Consider the following 24250-nt stretch of genomic DNA (forward strand, 5'->3'; position numbering starts at 1 on the left):
TGATAATTCTCTTATCATGATAGGTACACAATCTTCTAGTAATATTTATTTGTGGACTTTTACTATTGTTCATCATATCTATAATATTCCTAAGCACAATGAAGTTGCGCTCTCTCTTCAAAAAAGCAAAATAGTCGAGTGCAAAAATAGTATTTTTTCAGGAGAGGACTTTTGATATGATGCAACTTCAGATTCTATAGACTAAGCCTAAAATGAGTATGGTCAGAGATCTTATTTACTCTCTAGGATATGATAATAAATAGATGAAAGCTAGGGTAGTAGCTCAATTTGAATCCCATGGGGCATGTTTAAATCTTTGCAAAATTATTTTATAGCAACCAAAGATATTTGATCAAGGAAAATCAAAATAGGTTAAGCTAACTTTTGTAAGTAGGAAAATGTTCATTGTGATTACCGAAGAAACTAAGGTTGTGAGTGGTGACTAAATTTTTAATAATGCTGATTACTGTGATAGAACATAAGAATTATATTGATCATGTGCTAGAATATACAAACATGAATGCAACGGAAGCAAACAGAATCAATAAGAACTCTCATTTAATTTGAGTTTTAAAAGCATGTTTTGATAGAAAATCAGGAGAGAGTTTCTTAACAACATACTTTTGATGAATTCTCCAAAATCCAAGCTTCACGTGATTTCAACTCCAATTCTCTAATGAACCACCAAGAGATCTTCTTTACTATTCTCAGCCTTGAATTTGAGTGGTGGAACTCCAATTAGAGTGAATTTATGAAGGGTGTATGTGTGGGTTTTTTGGTGAAGCTGAATTTCTGCAACAGTCTTCTAAAGAACTAAAAAATTCTTCTTTCCAATCTCCAATTTTAGAGCTTTTATACACAAAGCGCATGCAAGCACTCAAACCCAGCTCAATGCCAGCAGCAATTTCATGAAAAAGTGGGATTTGCGTGTTAATTTGGGAGGAACACCTTCTACTTGGTGTAAAAATGTGGGAAAAACCCACTTAAACCAAGTTTTCATTTTTTAATTTCATATTTTAATCAAGTCCAAAATTAATGAAAAATTGATTTAATTAATTCATAATTAATTAAATCTATAACACCAAAATTCAATTTCTTAAATTGAATAGAAATTGAAAATCAATTTGATTTTTAATCAATTAAACATTTTTAATGTATTAAATAATTTAATATCAAATATTAAGTTAATCACACACCCAATTTAAAACATGAATCCTATTCATGTAATTAATATTTAAATATTATAAACTCTATAATTTCGTTTAATTTCAATAAATCAAACGTTAATTATACAAATCCTAATTTGAATTTGAACTTATTCAAAATCAAATCCTAATTTCAATTTGAACATTTTAAATCGAAATTCAATTTGAACAATTCAAATTGATATCATTCCAAATTCACTCAATTTATTAATTCAAGGTGTTCATATTTTACAAGCTAGTAGAGGGATCTTATGGACCTATAGATCATGAGCTCAAAAGATTTAAGATTAATTGGCTAAAACTCTTTAGACCAAATTAATCAGTATTCGTTAACTATCAAGTCACAACACTATAGCTCGATAGCTACACTATCCTCACTGTAGATATATTTGTATCCACTTGATTTAGCCATAATTAGTAAGTCGGCCCTTCACTGGTTGTTCTTAATAACGACTGGGTCAATATGTTGTTTTACCCCCGATATTATGTCTTGCTCCTTAAGTTAGTAAGTCGGCCCCAATCCTCATTCTACTGATTCTCTAATGAACAATTAGTTTGTGATCCAATCACTAAACCAAATCCCTCTCGGGCCAATGAGAGGGTGGGGCCCATTGTTCAAGACCTAGATTCAGTACTTAAGAGAACAATATTTCTTCGCATGAATTCCTTATTACACCCTATGTCCCCAGCTATCTACCCGGTCTTACCCTTGAAATGGGAGGCATATTGAGCCGACACTGTTGAGCTGGCACTGTTGAGCCAACCCTCACATATGCAAATCTAAGGATAATTTCGAATAAATAGGAGTTCATAGTTAGCTCAGGATTAAGATCGAGTTACCTAGGTCATTAAACAAAATACTCAGTCTTTAAAACGGTAAACAACGTTATAAAGTAAGAGTGACTTATTTTTTGGTCCGATCTGATGCAAACTCATTGCACAGGACGCCCCCACTCCTCATGTCATTACATGAACGAACCAGAATCACTTCGTTTGTAGCACATTTACAACAATTTGTAACAACTACAGAGTAGGCCGCATCTGATAGTTTTACCAGAATAAGGCACCCAACTTTATTCATATACTATAGATCATTTTGGCTATTTACTCAAACCAAATCAACTTTTATGTCTCCACATAAAGTTCAAGTATTTATATAATAGCCATGGATCTTATTTTATTAGATTTAGACTTTATAAGTGTAATTTATAGATTCAATGACAACTTTATTGAAGTGATGTTGAATATGTAAGAGTATATCAACATACAATGGAAGCAATAAGGATCAATAAGTATTCAAATTAAAAGAGGGTTTGTAGTTATACCTTTGTAGAACTCTTCAAGATCTTGATTAATAACAGTTGTCTTCTCCAAAGAACATCGTGAACCACCTCAAGATCTTCTTCACTATTCTCTTGGAGCTTTAGAATGAGTTGTGGGACTCAAGAATAACTTAAAGCAATGAATAAACAAGGAGAAGCTCACCACACCACACTACTTGAAGAACCTTTCTTCTAGCCGAATTTTTCAGTAAAATTTCTATTGAATGCCTGCCTCAAAATCACTCTAATCTTCTTTATTTATTGTAGGTGAACATGCAAAGAAGAACACTGCATGAGTTGCAGCTCATGCTTGGAGTAAATGAAGAGCAAGAGAAGTGGTGTTTGTGTGAGCATGTAGAAGATGGTAATGGAAAAATACTGATTTTCCATTTTGTGCATGTTTTTCAACTTTTCAATTTTCTATTATCAAAACCGATTTCAAAATCAATTTTGATTTTAAAACTAAAAAATTTATTAATTTTATAAAATTAATTTTTAAATAATACTAATTAATTTAATATCAAATATTAAATTAATTTTTTGCATAAATCCATCTTCATATATTTAAATCATATTTAAATATAAATTCTCCTATTCCGTTTAATTCTAATTTGAACGTTTCAAATTAACTTATTAAGCTACTCTAAAGCTTATCCATTTACGAGTTAGTAGGGGAAACTCGCGGACCTACAGATCATTGGCTCAAACGATCTGAGATTAGTTGGCTAAACTCATTAGATCGAACTAACCCCTATTCGTTAACTAATGAGTCACTCCACTGTAGCCCATAGTTGAACTCCCTTCACTGTAGATATATTATGTCCACTTTATATAACCATAATCAGTAAGTCGATCATTCCCAGGTTGTTCGTAATCATAGTTGGGTCAATATAACTGTTTTACTCCTGTGAATACATCATGTTCCTTAAGTTCCCACTAACCCTCTAATGAACAATTTTGATTCATAACACCTATGAATCAAATCCTTTCTCTATCATGAGAAGGCAGGGCCCTGATTGTTCAAGACCTGGAATCAGTACTTAAGAGAACAACCTATATGCTAACCCTAAATCGGGTAGGAGTGAATTTCATTTTGCAAGGTTATGTCCCCAGCTATTCATTCGGTCTAGTCCCCAAAATGGGAGACTTATTGATCAGTGTTGTTGGACTACTCTCACCGTTTACATATCAAAGGATAATCCCGAGGAAATAGAAGTTCATAGCTAGCCTGGGATTAAGATCGAGTTAACCTAGGTTGCTTAATAAATGAAATAGCCAATTTTAATAGTAAACAGTTGTTATAGAGAAAAGTGACTATTTTCGTGGTCCAGTCTATATGCAAACTCATTTCATTGGAGCCCCCACTCACATGTCTCAACATGAACAATTTCTGGATCATGTCATTTGTAGCACTTTATAACTTCTTGTAACAACTACAAAGTGGGCCGCATTCAATAGTGTTACTAGGATGACAAACCCAATTTCATCCACGTACTTATTAGACTATTTATGTTATATACTGTTAATTTGATCTTGTTTATGTCACTACATAAAGTTACAATATTCAGACTATAGCCATGGATATGTTTATTGGATTTTTATAATAGAATGTAAAATCAACAACTTATTATTATTGATGAATAGAATGTTTAACACGAACTGCGAGTTGTAGGACATTCCCAACAATCTCCCAGTTGGACTAAAAGTCCAGTGAGAACAAATATATACATTATAAAGTTGAGAAATATAAAGGGAAAATACAATAAACTAGGGCATCTCTAATACCATAGATATTCTCCCACTTGCCCTAGATTACACTACTTGGAGTCCTAGTCCAACTAGGTGGCCCTCGAACACTTTAGTCGAGGGGGCCTTTGTAAATGGATCAGTAAGGTTGTCTTCAGAGGCAGTCTTCATGACGATCACATCTCCTCTATGCACTATTTCTCGGATGAGATGGTACTTTCTTTCAATATGTTTCCCACGTTTGTGACTCCTTGGTTCTTTCGAGTTGGCAACAATACCACTATTGTCACAATACTGTGTGATAGGCAGGTGAATATATGGAATTACTTCCAAATCAGCCAAGCATTTGCATAGCCATACTGCTTCTTTAGCAGCTTCACATGCAACCACGTATTCCGCTTCCATTGTGGAGTCAGTGATACAACTTTGCTTAATGCTTCTCCAAACTATAACTCATTTGTTAAGAGTGAAAACTAATCATGAAGTAGATTTCCTGGAATCTACGTCAGTTTGGAAATCAGAATCAGTGTATCCTGTAAGGATCAAATCGTTAGGTCCATACACAAGCATATAGTCCCTCGTTTGTTGGGATTATACCCTAAAGTCTTGTGTCCTGTAGTTTGCAAACAGTTTGTACGAACGCTTGTGATGTATAATATATGATATTTGCTTCACTTCTTGTTTTTGCTCATTCTGAATGTTTTATTTGCTTTACCACAAACCATAAACTAAAATCCCTGGTTATCTTTATGTAACTTAAGCATGTATATGGTGACATACTAGTGGATCATGTCTTAAGTGATAACTAAAATAGTCTGTAGTATATGGATAGAGGAAGGAAACATTTCCCGGTAATGCTACGGATGCGACCTGTTTTGTGGAATAGTTACAAGTGTTGTGACTTGTCATAGATGGTCTGATCCTGATCATTCGTGTAGGGGACATGCGAGTGGAGGCGTTCTATATAAAGAGTTTGTATAAGACCTAACCACTAAGTGTTAACGTCTCGTTATATAACACTATTTATGATAAAGTCTTCACTTCACTAGGATGACCATATGTAACATGACCTTAATCCTGAGTGAGTTGAGAACTCCTGCCATTGAGGGCGGTCCTTTGATTTACATGGAAGCGAGCGGCTAGGCCGCCCACTCAAACCTACCACTTTGGAGATTCGTCTGATTTGGAAGTTGGGAACTCAGATACACAAGATGGAATTCATTCCTTCCCCCGAAGTAAGGGCAAGTAGATAGATAACTCTCTTAAGAGCTGATTCCAAGGCTTGAACAATGTGGCGCCATACACCTTCTCATGGCCCGAGAGGTGTTCACACATAGTTAGACTATGTTGTATTGTTCATTAGAGAGATCAATGATTCTTAAGGAGTGAGATGTAACTACAGGGGCAAAACAGAAAATTGGCCCAACTGTACTTACGAGCATATGTGAAGGATTATCATACTCATGATTGGTTATATCCGATGGATACATAAATATATCTGTGGTAAGAAGAATTCAGCTGTCGGTCTTCAGTGGAATGCCTGGCAGTTAACGAATGGTGGATCTCGTGACTAAAGAGTTTAGTCAGCTATTCACGTGCCGTTGGAGCTTTGAACCATAAGTCCATAAGGTCCCCTTGGTAGATTGGATACAAGTTGAAAATCAGTTTTTGGGTCAGTTTGAAATGTTCAAATTAACAAGAGGGAGTTCGATTATATATGATATAATTGAACTGGTTAATTATATATGATATGATTGACTAAATGTATGAGATACATTATTTTGGAGGAAATTGGATATAAAGATGATTTATATCAAGTAGAGGAGAAAACATTATAGTTAATATATGATATCAAACTATAGGTTAAGAATATAATATGAGTATATTCATTATTTTATTAATTAGACGGTTATGAGATAATTGGCCGAAGTTTTCTCCGGATTCATGCGATAGTGGGAAGTTCAATCAGTTCTTGTAACTGAAGAATAAAATGAAATAGTTTTCATTTTGCAACGGACACGCTAGATCGCTCACGGTGTGATTTCCTTGTATCGCTAAGTGTTGAGAGCCTATACGATAACGGCCACTTAACTAAAGATCTCGTTTTCTAAACGATCGCTTGTGATTATCTAAATGATCGCTTACGTTTACTAGACGATCGCTTAGTGCGGCGAACATAGCTAAACGATTGTTTACCTTTTGATAGACGACCGCTTAGCATTTACTACACGATCGTGTACCCCGACATAAACGATCAAGCACCCGACCATACGATAGTCTTCCCTTTTCTCCCACTTGCTTGTTCATAGTACACGACCACTTTTCCTCCTCCCCTCTACTAATTCTATCAAAGTCCACCCTTTGGATTCTCACTTCGAGAATACTGAGGGCTTCGAATGGTGGTGTCGTCCCTAGTTACCTCGTTGATCGTGCGCTGCTGATCGTGTAGACGACCATAGTGTTGCTGGGTATTTGCTTGCTGGACGAGGAGGAATGAGAGGAGTTCGTTCACGGTGAGACCGAGTTTATTGAAGAAAGTCTTCAACTGATACATTCTCACGGTCTTTTGTATTTATCTTTTAAAGCATGCCAACAATTAGTGTTTTCAATGCATATTTGTATGTTAGAATGTATGTGTGAAAATTCTATCACAATGAAATTGGAAAGATCCGCCTCCACTCATAGGCACTCTTGTATAAGAGTTCCTTCATCATTCTCTTTAGATACTTGAGGATGTTTTTGACAGCAGTCCAATGACTGTGTCCTAGATTGGATTGGAACCTACTGACGATTCCAACTGCAAAGCATATGTCAGGGCGTGTACACAACATAACGTACATCAACTCCCAACTGTAGATGCATATGGAATTCTTGTCATTTCCTTAACATCTTAAGGTGTCTTAGGACACTGTTCTTTTAACAAATGAATTCCATGTCTAAAAGGTAACATACCTTTCTTGGAATTTTGCATATTATATCTTGACAACATCTTATCAATAAGATGGCTGAGATAGTGCTAATGTTCTATTCTTTCGATTTCGAAAGATCTGTATTCTTAGAACATACTGAGCATCACCAAAATCTTTCATTTGGAATTGTGTTGCTAACCATCTTTTTACGTCAACAAGGAAACTTGTCTCATTATCAATAAGCAAGATATCATCAACATAAAGAACTAAGAATGCTATAATGTTGTTGACTATCTTTTTGTACACACAAGGTTCGTCAACATTCTGTTCAAAGCCATAAGATTTGATTGTAGTGTCAAACCTTATATTCCAGGATCTGGATGCTTGTTTCAATCCATAAATGGATCGATTAAGCTTACAGACTTTCTGTTTCTGTCTTTTTTTGATGAACACTTCTGGTTGAGACACAAAAATACTTTCATCAAGATAGTCATTCAAAAAGGCTGTCTTGACATCCATTTGCCATATCTCATAGTCATAATATGTGGCAATGGAAAGAAGTACCTTTATTGATTTTATCATGGCAACAAGAAAAAAAGTTTCTTCATAATCAACTCTTTCTCTTTGGGTAAAACCTTTTACCTCCAGTCTGGCTTTATAGGTCTGTACCTTGCCAGTTTGGTCTCGTTTTCTCTTGTAGATCCATTTGCAACCTATAGGTGTAACCCTATGTTACAAGTTCCCAGACAGAGTTGAAGTACATAGACTTCATTTCATCGTCCATGGCTTTTATCCACTGTTCCTTGTCAACATCTTCCATTGCCTTCTTAAAGGTTTATGAATCATTTAAACTATCATCTTGTATGATGTTTTGAGTATCTGTTAAACCCATATAGCGTTCAGGTTGTTGAATAACCCTCCCACTACGTCGAGGCATCCTCAATTCTTGGGATGGATGTGACGAGACAACAACAGTTGTTAATAGACCAACTTGATCAACAACTCTTGTTGATGTTTCTGTAGCATCTTTGGTCAGTTCTTGTAATAATAGTTTACTACAAGGTAGATTATTTTTAATATGATCCTCTTTCAAGAATGTAACGTTTGTCTTCTTGAGGATCATAAAACAATCCTCCATTTGTTTCTTTGGGGTATCCTACAAATAGGCATAATTTTGAACGTGTTTCCAATTTCTTAGGATTTTGTACCAACGCATGTGCTGGATAACCCCAAATACGGAAATGACGTAAACCCATTTTGCGTCCTCTTCATAATTCATACGGTGTTTTCGAAACACTTTTTATGGAACAACGTTTAGAATAAGTACTGCAGTCTGTACTGCATACCCCCAAAAGGATTGAGGTAATTGAGCATAACTCATCATAGACCGAACCATGTCCAACAAGGTTTGATTTCTCCTTTCCACAACACTGTTTTTTTGTGGTGTTCCAGGTGCTGTGAGTTGGGATTGAATTCTATGATCTACTAGATAGTTATGGAATTGTAAATCTATATACTCACCACCTTGATCAGATCGAAGTGTTTTGATTCTCTTACTTAACAGATTTTTGGTCTCAGCCTTAAATTCTTTGAACTTTTCAAGAGTTTCAGACTTATGACTGATTAAGTAAATGTAACCATATCTAGAACAATCATCAATAAAACTGATGAAATACTGATAACCTCCTCGGGCTTTAACATTCATCACACCATACAGGTCTGAATGTATAAGTTCGAGAGGCTCTTTGGCACGAAGACCTTTGACAGAAAAATATCTTTTAGTCATTTTTCCCTCAAGACATGTTTCACACGGAGGTAAAAAACTATCTTTTAACCGATTTATATGACCGTTTTTTACCAACCTCTCAATCATGTTTAGATTAATGTGACTAAGTCTGAGGTGCCAAAGATAGGCATGAGCAGAAATTTTTTGCCTCTTATTATGAGTCTCAGCCGTTTTAAAAATCTCTATATTAAAAATGGCTCTTGCTTAAGTTGGTTTTAATATGTAGAAGTTATCTTCAAGTCTTGCATAACAAATATGAACATCTCTTGAATAAACAAACATTTCATTACATTCAAAAGATACTCTGTACATATTTTCTAGTAGACAGGAAATGGAGATCAATTTTCTTTTCATCTTAGATACATAGAATACATTCTTAAGAAAGATAAAAAAATCTCCAAAAAATAACTTGACATCTCCCACTGCTTCAGCTGAAATGACTTCACCCGTTCCCACCTTGAAAGTCATCTATTGTTTAGAAAGTCTTCTCCAAGAACTAGTTTCTTGTAGAAAAGTGCAAACGTGATTAGTGGCGCCTGAATTCAATATCTGGGTAAGGTGAGAATTCTCCACTAGACACGTTTCAACAACTAGTAAATCAGATTTACCTTGTTTTACCTTTTCTACTTTCTTCTCAACCAAATACTTTGGGCAGTTTCGTTTCCAGTGCCCAACTTCTCCGCAATGGAAACATTTTCCTTTGGGAGTTTTGTTTTTGTTTTTCTTTGCAGTGGTTTTCTTTTTCCTTTTTTCTTTCTTCTTCATTTGTACGGTTTTGTCTTTAGAAGAAGATGGACCAGACTTCTTATCATTAGTGGGTTTCGTTCCAGACGTAGACCTCTTATAAAACTTCTTTGAATTTATTTATTTTTCCTTCAGTTTCATCATTGATTGATAAGTCTGTAACTCATTCAACAACGTTGTCAAATGATAAGTGATTTTATTCATAACAACGTTTGTTCTGAACGACAGATAACTCTCAGGGAGAGATTTCGGTATCATGCTCACTTGACTCATCTCATCTATCATCGCCCCATGTGCCTCCGCAACATTAAAATGAACCATCATATTGAGAACATGTTCTCTTACGTTAGTTCCATCTTTCACGCGCGTAATATAGACATACATAATAACTTCATACCTAACAGAGGATGACGGTTGCCCGATCATCTCCTATAATGACGCCATTATCTCACAGGCAGTAGGCATGACTTCATGCTTCTTATTGAGTACATTAGATATACTCGCTAAGATATAGGCTCGAGCTTTCTCATTAGACCTTACCCATCTATCATAGATGTCCTGAACATTTCGATTGGCTATTGAACTGGGAACTGAAGGACATTCCTCCGTCAACACAAACCTCAGATCGTCTACAACTAATATCGTATTGATGTTTGATTTCCACTTGGAATATCCCTCACCATTAAATTTATCGGAAGCAAACAATTGTATGATTGAGTTCGACATTGCTGAAACTTTTTAGTCAATTATATGCATCTAAATCATTTTTTAGTAAAAATAATAAAGTACCCAAAAAATCTTTATTTATTTGCAACGATACTTTAGTGATTTAGAACAATTGCTATCGAGGGACAATCAAGAATTCCTTCACAGAAGCAAGACAGTTCTTGATCAAATACTATCTATAGAATAACTCATATTCCGATAGTTCTTTTGTTTATCATTTTTGGTCAAGATCTTTACTAACAATCAGTAATTCTTGTAAGTGTAACCCACCATTTTCAGATCTTATAGAACGGTATGAATATGCCCCCGAAATAAAAGACAATACCCTAGACGGAAATATAAGACCCTATTCATTTTACTGAAGCCTGGGTTGTTCAAATCCTATGTTACAACCCTTTGAGGGGTTCGTTACGGTTAACGACTAGCTAGTGCTGCCTAGAAACAACAGCAGGCGCAACATAGAAATCTCACAGTTTAAACTAATGGAAGAGACCGTAGGACAATGTTGACACATTTCCTTCACCCACGTACTATGAACTACCTCCCCTATGCACCTTGTTATTGACCCATGCAAACACTTTCTGAATGAAGCAGTCGCGGTAAAAGTGACACGAAGCCGAGCATGGATATCACGGTGTGAACTCTTGAGGATGTGAAAGCTAGTAACTATATATCGAAAATATTGTTAATCTCCCATTGAAGTGTTCTATGTGTTTGGGTATTTACTTAAGTGTAACGACTTTAAACTAACCTAAGTCTAAGTGGTTTATCCAAGTATAACGTTTATAATTGGATTTAACCTACAATGTCTAGGTGATAAACCATTTTATTACCTCACATCGCTTACGCAAGCTCATAAAATCAGTTAACAACGCTCAATATTTCTGTCATAATCCTCAGGTAGGAGGTGTTCTGTAAACCGTCAACTTATGTACCCCTAGCCTTAGATAAGTTTATGAACCGATTTGAGTTTTTAACCGAATTTAAAAGGTAACAATCTATTTTAACGATTAAAACTAGTTTGTTAACCTAAGTGAGCATGCAATTGTTCTTTGTTATGGATTTTAAATGTCTAATCCAATTTTATAACAGCTTACAAAATTTTAGATATGCTAAACATCCACAACATTCGACAAAGGCATCTAATATAACCATTATATTAAATATAACCCAAACATGCATACTATAGATTATAACATTTGTAACATACTTTGAATGCATGTAACATGCTTCCTACGGTGGGGTTTTAAATCTATATGGCATACTGTATGAATACACATGAATTATTTAATTATTACATACATCACATGCATAAACAATTAAATACTAACTGGTATGGTTTTAGTTTTGGCATAAACAAGCAAACAGAAGCCTAACTATTACAAACAGCTTCAAACCATCATTGAACCGCTCGAACTGCTCCAAACCGAACCCAAGCATCTTGAACCAGATTGGATAAGTCTGAACCGGACCAGCCAAAAACCCTTTGAGGCTGAACCAGATTGGACCTTGAGAAAAACGATCGAATCGGCTACTCTCGATCCAAACTCAAAATCTCGCTAAGGCTGATCGTGTAACATCGAAGGTTATCGTCTAACACCATTGCCTAGTGTTGGGTAGAGGTACACGATCGCTTATTGTCTTCTGTCTATCGCATAGTGTGATTGTTTAGCTATTGTGTAGAACTACATGAGCGCTTAACAACATCACCCAATGCTTCTTGTCATCGCCTAGTGTCCGTCGCAGCTACACGATCGCTTAGTTCCATCGCATAGAACTTCATCGCGTCGTTGAGCGCCGCAGCTACACGATTGCTTAGTTCCATTGCATAGTACTTCATCGCATCGTTTAGCTTGCGTCGCAGCTACATGATCGTGTAGTATCATCGTATAGCACTTCCAACGCATCACTTAGTTCCCACGCAAGACTACATAATCGTGTAGTGCTATCGTATAGCATTTCAACGCATCGTTTAACTCCCGCAGGTACACGATCGTCTAGCGTCCAACATCACAACGACTAGCGCCCATAGCTATACGATCGTCTAGCATTTCTTCACATTATGTAACGCCTAGATCTAGACGATCGTTTAGCATCTGAACCTCAACAACAATTTTGAGCAGAAGCTGAAAAACTAGAAACACAGCTCGACCTTCTTCATTTGTTTCTTCAATTACATCTTAATTTCAATTCTAATAACTCCAAATAAATTATAGACTCTTGATAACACATATAAACTCATGAATCAAGATCCAATTACAAATTTAATTAAGAAATTAAAGAGAAATAAAATGCCAAAACTTAGAAAACCATATCAGTGCATCAGTTTCATATATCTCATGAAAAACACCGACCACACCAAAATTAAACCAAATTGAATGCTTATATGATACTCTGATACCAATTGTAAGAGTGTATCAACATACAGCGGAAGCAACAAGGATCAATAAGCATTCAAATTCACTAATTTTGGCAGAAACTAAAGCATGTTCATCTAATAAAAGAGGGTTTGTTGTCATACCTTTGTAGAACTCTTCAAGATCTTGATTAATAACAGTTGTCTTCTCCAAAGAACATCGTGAACCACCTCAAGATCTTCTTCACTATCCTCTTGGAGCTTTAGAATGAGTTGTGGGACTCAAGAACAACTTGAAGCAATGAATAAACAAGGAGAAGCTCACCACACCACACTACTTGAAGAACCTTTCTTCTAGCCGGATTTTTCAGTAAAATTTCTATTGAATGCCTGCCTCAAAATCACTCTAATCTTCTTTATTTATTGTAGATGAACATGCAAAGAAGAACACTGCATGAGTTGCAGCTCATGCTTGGAGTAAATTAAGAGCAAGGGAAGTGGTGTTTGTGTAAGCATGTAGAAGATGGTAATGGAAAAATACTGATTTTCCATTTTGTGCATGTTTTTCAACTTTTCAATTTTCTATTATCAAAACCGATTTCAAAATCAATTTTGATTTTAAAACTAAAAAATGTATTAATTTTATAAAATTAATTTTTAAATAATACTAATTAATTTAATATCAAATATTAAATTAATTTTTTGCATAAATCCATCTTCATATATTTAAATCATATTTAAATATAAATTCTGCTATTCTGTTTAATTCTAATTTGAACGTTTCAAATTAACTTATCAAGCTACTCTAAAGCTTATTCATTTACAAGCTAGTAGGTGGACCTCGTAGATCTACAGATCATGGGCTCCAGCGATCCGAGATTAATTGGCTAAACTCATTAGATCGAACTAACCCCCATTCGTTAACTAATGAGTCACTCCACTGTAGCTCATAGTTGAACTCCCCTCACTGTAGATATATTATGTCCATTTTATATAACCATAATCAGTAAGTTGATCATTCTCAGGTTGTTCGTAATCATAGCTGGGTCAATATAACTGTTTTACTTCGGTGAATACATCTTGTTCCTTAAGTTCCCACTAACCCTCTAATGAACAATTTTGATTCATAACACCTATGAATCAAATCCTTTCTCTATCATGAGAAGGCGGGATCCTGATTTTTCAAGACCTGGAATCAGTACTTAAGAGAACAACCTATCTGTTAACCCTAAATCGGGTAGGAGCGAACTCCATTTTGCAAGGCTATATCCCCAGCTATTCATCCGATCTGATCTCCAAAATGGGAGGCTTATTGAGCAGTGTTGTTGGACTATTCTCACCATTTGCAGATCAAAGGATAATCCTGAAGAAATAGGAGTTCATAGCTAGCTCAGGATTAAGATCAAGTTAACCTAGGTTACTTAATAAATGAAATAGCCAGTTTTAACAGTAAACGATTATTATAAAGAAAAGTGATTATTTTTGTGGTCCAATCTATATGTAAACTCATTGCATAGAATGCCCCCACTCACATGTCTCAACATGAACGATATATGGATCACATCGTTTGTAGCACTTTATAGCTTCTTGTAACAACTACAAAGTGGGCCGCATCCAATAGTGTTACCAGGATGAGATACCCAATTTCATCCACGTACTTATTAGACCATTTAGGCTATATACTGTTAACTTGATCCTATTTATGTCACTACATAAAGTTACAGTATTCAGACTATAGCTATGGATATGTTTATTGGATTTTCATAATAGAATGCAAAATTAACAACTTATTATTATTGATAAATAAAATGTTTAACACAAACTGCGAGTTCTAGGACATTCCTAGCAGAATAACATCTTTATTGATTATAGAATATGTTTAACTTTACAAACTGCGAGTTTTAGGACATACAACCTAACATCATGTTGTGTCTATTAAGGTCATAGATGACGTTAACTATGTTGTTAATCATGTTGAATTGTCTGATGTTTTGATTATTGCTTATGCTAAAATTAGACTTGATCATTCTGTGGCTGCTGAGATATTTGTTGAGATTCTATGCTGCGTGATGGTGTTATTGATAATGTTGTCTCCTCTGAAAATATTGCGAATGATAAGTCTCTAATTGTTAATCAAATTGAATTCACTACTCATATTGCTGCTATCATTGATTCTTAAGAAATGTTGATCCTACTATTTCTGAGGATATTATACAAAATGTCATGTCGGTTGTTGATAATATGAATGTGATATTTCTTGATCTTTATGTTGTTGAAACAAATCTGCAAAATATAATGGAATATCTTAAGGCATATAAGTCTCTTGGTTCTAAAAAGGTTATTGATGATACTTCTACTGGCATCAGTTGTGTATCTGAGGTGAACAAAGTTATTATTATTGCTTCAATTAGTCAGTCAGATGATTTTTATGTGAATGTCTTAAAGAATGATATTGCCTCTATTGATGTATCTGCTAGTGTTACTACTGAAAATTATCTTTTGTGTTTGGACGTGACTGAGAATTCTTGTTGATAATGGTTTGGTTGACAAAATGGTTGTGAGTATTTGTGGTCAAGATGCTAGTAAAAATGTTGTTGAAAATGTTGACAAACTTGTCTCAAATATTGGTCTGCAAGACGTTACAAATAAGTTTGCTGTTACTCAAGAAGAAACTAGGGTTCTTGAAAGTAGTGTTTCTATAGATTTTACGAATGTGGCTTGTGATTCTGTTGAGATTATGCGTGCTTATATTGCTTCTTCTTGTAAGATTGATGATGTTTTAGAAGATATTATTGAAAATATTACTGACTCAGTCTTAGCCTATGCTGATATTGATAATGTGAATAGTCATGAGAAGTTAGAGTTGTCTAAAAACGATGATGTTTGTTGTGACCTAGTAAGAGGTTTTCCTCATTTGTCTGTTGTGGTTCTTGAGAATCTGGTTACTGAGAATATTTTTGCATCTGACCTTGGCTTTGTTTATGATGTTTTTGAAGCTAGTTCACCTAAGTTTGATGCTATTAAAAAGAATCTTGAAGATATTGTTGTGACTAAAAAGTTTGTTGTTTGTACGGAGAGTCCTGTGATTGGTCAAACACTTGGTGCTAAAAATATTGTTTTGTCTTTTACAATCATTCTTGAAGTCATGGTTCCAAATCCATGTTGAAGAAATTTTTGAAAAAGAAAATGTTGCTAATGTTGAACTCATGTCTGAGGACATTAAAGAAATTAGTCCTAGTACTGTGGAGAGCACTGATGAGAATGTTTATAATGATGATATTCCTTGTGGATGAGCCTTTAGATCTCGAACAAGTGTGGTTTAAGGAGAGGATTGCTAAAGGTGTGAATGAGTGGTCGTCATCATGTGACCTCACAATATGATCTACAATGAAGATTTATTGGGTGGTCGTCATCATATGACCTCACAATATGATCTACAATGAAGATTTATTGGGTAGGTTGTGTACTTCGGAGAAAAGGAGTTATCCTTAACAAGAGAAAAAACTCTCAGTGACGCCAAAAAGTAGACAAATGACTATTCAAAGAGAGACTCAATGATATTTTGTTTGAAGAAAAAAAATTAGGAATTTGCAATGGGTGGCAAATCCATTGCAAATCCAAAATGTATAATTAGGGGCATACTTTCAACATATAGAAAATTGTAGATATGACAAAATTATCAAATTTAAATTTTCGTTTATTCCACATTCCAACATTTTCCTTTTAACAAACTCACATTTTTTGGTATATCAATCAACTAATATACCACATTTAAAGTATATCAGTTGTGTATTTTTTTCATTGATTTGTATACTTTTTGTATTTTTTGTTTGGAGCAATATGAGTTATTACTCACTTTAATTTTTGTATTTGCTACATTTTTATCCCTTTTGTAATTCTTTTCCTTTTTAGATGATGCTGTTTATCTTTCATTTTTAAGTACAAATATATAATAGGCTGGGGAGATTCAATTTAAAGCTCACTAATACTTAGTTTAATATATTCATTTTGACAATTCTGGTGTATTTGGAATAACTAGAGAAAAAAATGTTTTTTTAGAAAAATAATTTTTATAATTTTTTGTTTTTCAAAATACTTAAATAACTAGTCATTTTGAACATGTATCGATAGTGTATCAAGCTATTAGCAATGTATCAAGTGTATTAGGTGTATACTAGTAGTGTATCAAGTATATGTCACTAATGTATATCAATAGTGTATCGAGTGTATCGAGTGTATTAAGTGTATCCAGAGTATTAAGTGTATCGGGTATATCAAGTGTATCACGTGGGTTGAGCTTGTTTGTTGTTATTTTTGTAAAAGTAATAAATCTGGGCTTTCAGTCTAATTTTTTAAACTTATTTTGTCAAATTTGCAAGAAGCCCAAAGAAAATTATTAGAAATATGATCAAAATTCCTACAATGGTTAGACAAGGAAAAATATCATGTATATATAACTGAAAGAGACAAGATCTTAATTAACAAGAAACTTTTTTATGCAACCAGAAACAAAACCATGAGAGCTAATGTTAAAGTTGGACAATATCATACAATTGCACACATATGTGTGAATTCTGTCCCTAACAAAAATGTCTCCTAGTTGCAAGGAGGTACTGATTTGTAGTCTTAAAACAATGGGTTTGATACATTTAAAACAATTGTCTTATTTATATATACTTATAGAATATATGGTTGTTTTTAGATATAGGAAAATTAACCAAAATATTTACAAATATAACAAAATTTCACTGTTTATCTATGATAGACCGCGATAGACTATTATTTGTATCTATGTGTCATGATAAATATAGATAATTATCTATTGTGGTCTATCACATATAGACAGTAGTATTTTGCTATCATCTGTAAATATTTTCAATAGTTTTGTCATTTAGAATAATTTTTCTATAGAATATTCATTTAAATCATAACTAATTGTGAAATTATGTTTGCATCTCTTCAATATAAGTTATAGACATTTAAGTTGATATAGGTGCTCGTGACACATTAGCAAACTCGTCGAGTAAGAAAAATTCCATATTAGACATAAACCCACTTTATAATTATTTTTAGGTATACAAACTCTCAACTTATAGGAGAAGGAGCTCAAAAATGGATATTGTAAGGTTATGAGAACTTCATATAGAAATGATTGCAAGGATAAATTACAGAATTTGCTTCACAGGTTTCCATTTAGAAAAGTTCTAATTGAGGAAAAAAAAGGGCCAACTATTTGAGAGGGTTGACCTGATCCCAATCAAGAGCTGCGAGCTCCATTATTGTAAAAGCCGTTTGATTTATTGATATGCCTGCCCCAAACCCCTCCTTCCTCTGCCCGGTCGATAAAGGAAATAACTTGTCAGCATTGCTTGTCTAATTCATACATAAAAGTGGAAGAGCAAGCCAAAGTGTTTACTCATTATTTGTAATTACATTTATTTGCGTCTTACTTTTTAATATCTATACGAAGATAACACAATTATATGTGCATGGTTCTCAACAAGAGGGTCTTCGCGCGTATTGTCGAGGTGACCTATAAAAGAATTGGGACGGTGTGGAGTTGGGCCACCCATACTCCGATCGATAAATTATGTATCTTGAGAGGTGGTGTCATTGACCTATTTATATATGACACATCGTCTAACACATACTCCAGGCTTGCTTGCCATTGGTAGTGTCAACATGGGGAAATGTTGAGATGGTAGTGCGTGAGTGACGATAATTGGGTTGACTCACCTATAACCCCTATCGTGAAACAGGGAGAGCCTAGTTCGACAATCGAGAGTAACTTTCTCCTTTTGACAATGTTCGGACTCCTACATGAGCTTGGACCCTCCTCGTGGGCTTAGGCCTTGTTAAAGGTGACCCGTAGCACCATTAAAATCTAAGGTAATTCCAATAGGTAGCACATTTAAGGCTAATAATTAGGTGTATAATAACATTTTAAAAGAATTCTAAATATAACAATATCTATCAGTGGTATCCTCTATCGTTGAGAGACTCATATCATTGATAAACTCTATCGTTGATAGACTCCTATCGATGATATAGTTTATCACTAATAAATTTCGAGAGCTGAATTTAAATTTTACTATATTTACAATTTTTTTTTTGCATTGTACTAAATATCTTAATACTTTGGGTTTGTTTGTTATTTTTGCAACTGCCCCTAAAATTTGTATTCTAACAAATTTAACGATGTATATTGCACGTGTCTTTTGAATGAAAAAATCACATGTAATGTTTGTAATAGACCTCTGATTGAAAAATGCAAACTATCTTGAGATTATATAAGATTTGAAATAATACAACTAATAACAAAAAATTTGAAAGAAAAAGTAATAAGAACTTCTTGATGCTAAAGTGAGTATGAATGTGTTAGTGACTATCAGGTTTGTGTTTCGAATCTCCCTACTCCAATTGTATTAAAAAAGAGAGAGAAAATAACTTCTTGATTAAATATATTTCGCTACAAGAAATTTTGTATTGCTTCACGGTTCGAAATAATCATATAATGTCAAAATGAGTATAGCTCTACTAACACAGTACTTGTATACCCGAATTTTAATGGATTATTTAATTAATTTCACATTCTATATTATATAATTGATTAAACAAAACTAACCACAGCATTCATATAAGGTTTTCTTTAGGGAGCTAGGGTTACAATTAGTGAAATATATTAATTTCATAAGGTTCTAAATTTTTAAAAGTTTATTGTATTTTTTTTAATCTCTTCTGTCTTGAATTTTTGAAGTATAATCATATGATTTATCCGTGAATAAAAAATCCTACCAACTACATGCTTAAGTCAGAAAATTTGAAATAGGATAGAATTTTGTGTCAATTTTGTTCACATAGACATAGGTATAAAATTATTGTTCGTCATTTTATTAATGTACGTAAATTTAATAATTCAAAAAAAAAAAAAAAAAAAGAAAAAAGAAAAAAGAAAAAAATAACATCGCTTATATACTTTCTATGGACATTCTAAAAATATTATTTCTTTTTAATAAAAAAGATTCGATTAAAAATTCAAATTTTATTTTCTTTAAGAGTTCTGGAAAGTGAAAACCTATATAATAAAGAAGTTACAAAGAAACCAACACAATTTCCATAATAGAAATTAGGAATTAAGGGCAGAGCCACATAAAAATTAGGGGCACGTGTTTCTTGTATTTTTAATATAAATTTTTAAGTAATTATTAATAAATGCACTCATATTACCAAATCTCCTTCATGGTTTAATTGTTAAGGGATTAGATGAAGTTACATGAGACTTGAGTTTGATTTCCACTCGATCATTTTTTAACTTTGATTTTAAAGTCCTGGTCAAGAACTGTTTTTTTTTTTAAACCTCAATTTAAAATATAGTCCGTCTGCAATTTGATGGAAATAAAAGTGGGATTTTTTGTTTTAAAATTTTAAATATTAAATTAAAATATAAATTAAGTTCTAACTTTTTAGGTTGCAATTGCAAATCAGTCTCTAAAAAATTAGAAAATCAGTGGAATCCTTTTATATTATGTGGAAGTTTTTTTTCCTTCAAAATTTAGAGAAGTTTTTTTTTATCTCAAGTCTCAAAAACATTCTCTTAAATAGGTAATGTTTACTTTTCTTTTCCTATGTAATTTCGTTATATATATATATATATATATATATATATATATATATATATATATATATAGTTTTAGAGTTGTACAAGATAATTTCTTTGTTACTCGTTAGACTATATGTATCGTATCATTGATATATAAGTTTGGAATTTTTTACCTTTTACTTTTTATATTTTTAAATCTACATAATAGTTTTTAATATTTTTATTGTGCATACTTTTGTGGAGAGAATATTTTCTGTTATGCTTATTGTGAAGACTCGATTGGGTAATCGAATGGAAGATCAATAGATGAATGATTGTCTTCTAGCCTGTATTGAAAAAGATTTATTTAATAAATTAGATACTGAAGTTATCATGGATTGATTTCAAAACATGAAAACTCGTAGAGAGCAATTATAATGTATTAAATTAGTTAATTTATGAGTTATGAATACTCTTTTACATTCATTTATAGATTTTTTTTTGCATATAGTGTCTTCTGTATAAAATTTATGGCTCCACCACCATTAAGAATAGAATGATTATCAAATGGAACTAAATAATTTATTTTAGATAAAATATCGCACTACAAATCAAATTCAGTTAACATTAAACTTGTTGAACTGTGGTACTCTTTACTCTAGAATAAGTTTTCATTTGAAAATTGGTTAAAAACATCAACATATTTTCAATCAATTATAAGTTTATGATACAAATTGATATGATTTTTTTTAAAGTAGATGATATAAAAATTCGTGAGACAAAAGTTATTCAATAGTTAATTTTTGTATAAAATTCGATATTCTTGAAATTATCGAGTTTACATATATTTTGAATTAATGTTTGACAAAATAGCGGCGAAATAACAAAATAATAATAATAAGAATAAGAATAACCAAGTTTCTTAGTTCAAATTTGTTAGAATTGAAAGTTTAGAGTCAAATTTCACTGGATGTGACAAGTATTACATATCAACTCGTTCGGTCAACTTTCAATTACATTTAACATTGATAGTGATGATTAACGAAGATGTGAGAAATGAGAGAGGTTAGGAAAGAAACAGACACCACACAAAGTACTTTCATTTCCTTTACCAAACCTTATAACTACAAGAAAAGCTATAACCACTAAATTTATATTTTCCAAGACCTTAATTTCCCAATTAGGGTTCCTTCCATTATTTTTCCTTTACACAAGGGCACAAAAACCTACCCTCCATTGAAACTCTGTATCCCCTAAATATAAGCCCTTCCAAATTTATACATAAATGGTGGCCGCCCGCCACCTTTCTTTTATAAAAACAAACCATTTCCCCTCGTTCTTCTCTAAGTTTTAACTTCTTCTTTGCCTTTACTCCGGGAGAGGCCTCCGACCACCTCGGAATCCCGAGCCACCTTACTCAATCGCGAGCAAAACTTATATGGACCCGAAATCACAACCCATCAAACCCCCATCCAACTCTGACAATACAAAGTCGAAGAAAAGCGGTGGAGCCGTGCAGATTTTCAAGGTTGCGTTCTTCATGCTCCGTCGTCGTCGGTCCAAGAAATCGAAAGCGTCTGTCGACATGGGCTCTGATAAGGGCTTGTGGCGGCGGTTGTTAGGCTCCATGCGCCCTCTCCACATCCAAGGCAATGCATCACCTCCCACTACGGCTCAGGTCGACATGCCGTTGGCTCCATCGGAATCGAAGGAAGTTTTCGAGGAAGCACTTATGCCATTGCCATCACCTTCACCTTCACCTTCACCGTCGTCATCGTCATTTTCTCATACTTCGAGGTCGTCTTCTTTTGGCACAAGCCAGTATGCTTCCGCCCCCAACCTTCAAGAACTTGACGACAATACCGAAGGCGATGATGACGAAAATGCCATCGAAAATGACAATGGAGGCGATGAGATGATCGATGCAAAGGCAGAAGAGTTCATCGCGCAATTTTACGAGCAAATGAGGCGTCAACGGCACAACTATTGAGCTGGAAATGAAGAAGAAATGTTGTATTGATCAAATATCTCTGCATGGGAGGAAGAGGTAGAGATGGAGTTTGCATGGATCTTTTTATGGATTCAATTATCATCTTATTATATTTTCTTATTCGTTTTGAGTCAAAAGAGATTAGGGCTTAAGATAGAAATATCTCATTCATCATTCCTCAAAATTGATGGCAAATTAAAAAAGAAAATAGAAAAAAGAAACACAATATTGTGTTTATTGATTTATTCGTTGTTTAGTTTTTGATGGCTCAGTGTAATTTTGAGGCTGGTTGTAATGGGTCCTCATTTTTTATATCGTATTTTAAAATATTTTTATCCTTTTAATATATGAAAATAAATTATAATTTCTAACTTATTTATCTTATTATCAATTTCTTTTGAGACGAACCTTCATGTCTATTTAATATTTGTCTTTTTTTTAATCTAAATTTTTGTCATGGGGTCCAAAGAATATGATAGGAAGAAAAGAAAGAAGAGGAAAATATTTCGTTTGTTTTAATTTTTTAGTGTTCAATGGGAGTAGGGAGATCTAAACCAAAAACCTCTTAGTTACTAATATACTTGTATGCCAATTGAATAATGCTCACTTTGACAAAATACTTCATTTGTTTTTCTATATTTTAACTAAAAAAGAATTTTAGATGTATATATACTATGAGATTATCACAAGAATTTTGAGTTTTAATGTCGGTTGGAAAAGATGAAACCAGATGTATAATGTCCATTTTTTTTAAAGCAGATCTTTAATGTCGGTTTTAAACCGACATTGTAGGTGTACCTTTAATGTCGAAGATCTGCTTAATTTTTCATCACACTTTCTATTTTCTCCCCTTTTTTTCATTTTCCTGTTCACTCTCCCCTATTTTCTTTTTCCTCTCATTCTCACACTTTCACTCACCCACAACCCACGCGACTTCGTCCTTCGGCAGCTCGTCCTCTTGTCCCCTTTATCTCCGTCCTCTCGTCCTATGGATGAGTTGCTAAAATCGATTTAGAGGTAAACAATAGTTAAAACTATCTAATAACGCACTTCAAGCCTTGAGTAATGGGCTCTTCAAGAGTGATTTTCTTTTAAACTGAAGTAGCGAGTAGAAATCAACAATGTCTTCGCAATATCCAGTCCCAAAATGGGCTTCCACGCCTTGTATAATGGGCATCGATGAAGCTGGTGGAGGCCCTATTTTAGGTTTTCTATGTTCCTATTCGTTTCGTTCCATTTCTGCCTCTTTAATTCCGCTTCGATCATCATATTTTGGGATATGATTTTGAATACTCTTTTCTTTATGAAATATCACTACATTTGATGATCTCAGGGACAATGGTGTATGGATGCTTGTACTGCGCCAGTTCATATTTGAAAGAACTTTCGTCTTTGATTTTTGCAGGTTTAGCTTCTTGCTCCTATGATTTTCTTTTAACTGTTGTTCATCATATCTCTATTTCGTTTACTTTTCTTCCAACTTGTGATGTGTTGCCTTTAGACTCAAAAACTTTGAAAGAAGAGAAGAAGGAGGAATTGTTTGAAGATTTGAAGTCTAACGAGACAATTGGATGGGCTGTTAATGTCATAGATCCTCGAGAACTTTCATCTAAAATGCTAAATAAGTCAATCTTCAGTGGTTTATAAATTCTTTCATTTGCATAAATACTTTAATTTTCACTTTACCTATTGAATTCGACGATATAGAGAAAGGAACTTAGCTGAAATCTCGTCTTTCTTGAGAAATGGTATTACATGAAATCTCGTCTGTGTTACTGGCATGATTAGATGTTTTAGTGTTTATAATTCTTTCACTTTATAGAGCTTCTTCCATTGGGGCATCAGCTGGTTGAGGTATCGTTGGGACGTAGGACGACCTAGTTTACG

At 33.8% G+C, this 24250-nt stretch overlaps 1 protein-coding gene across 1 annotated transcript; it reads left to right on the plus strand.

Annotated features, from left to right (window-relative positions):
• Nucleotides 1-21811: 21811 nt before the first annotated feature.
• LOC120084438 (uncharacterized) lies at nucleotides 21812-22363 on the plus strand. The gene has a single exon (XM_039040216.2). The coding sequence runs from the start codon at nucleotides 21812-21814 to the stop codon at nucleotides 22361-22363; it is 552 nt and encodes a 183-aa protein (XP_038896144.1).
• The last annotated feature ends 1887 nt before the right edge of the window (nucleotides 22364-24250 follow it).

Source organism: Benincasa hispida, chromosome 9, assembly GCF_027475165.1.
Source record: "Benincasa hispida cultivar pf3 chromosome 9, pf3_genome.v1.1, whole genome shotgun sequence".
Lineage (NCBI taxonomy): Eukaryota > Viridiplantae > Streptophyta > Magnoliopsida > Cucurbitales > Cucurbitaceae > Benincasa > Benincasa hispida.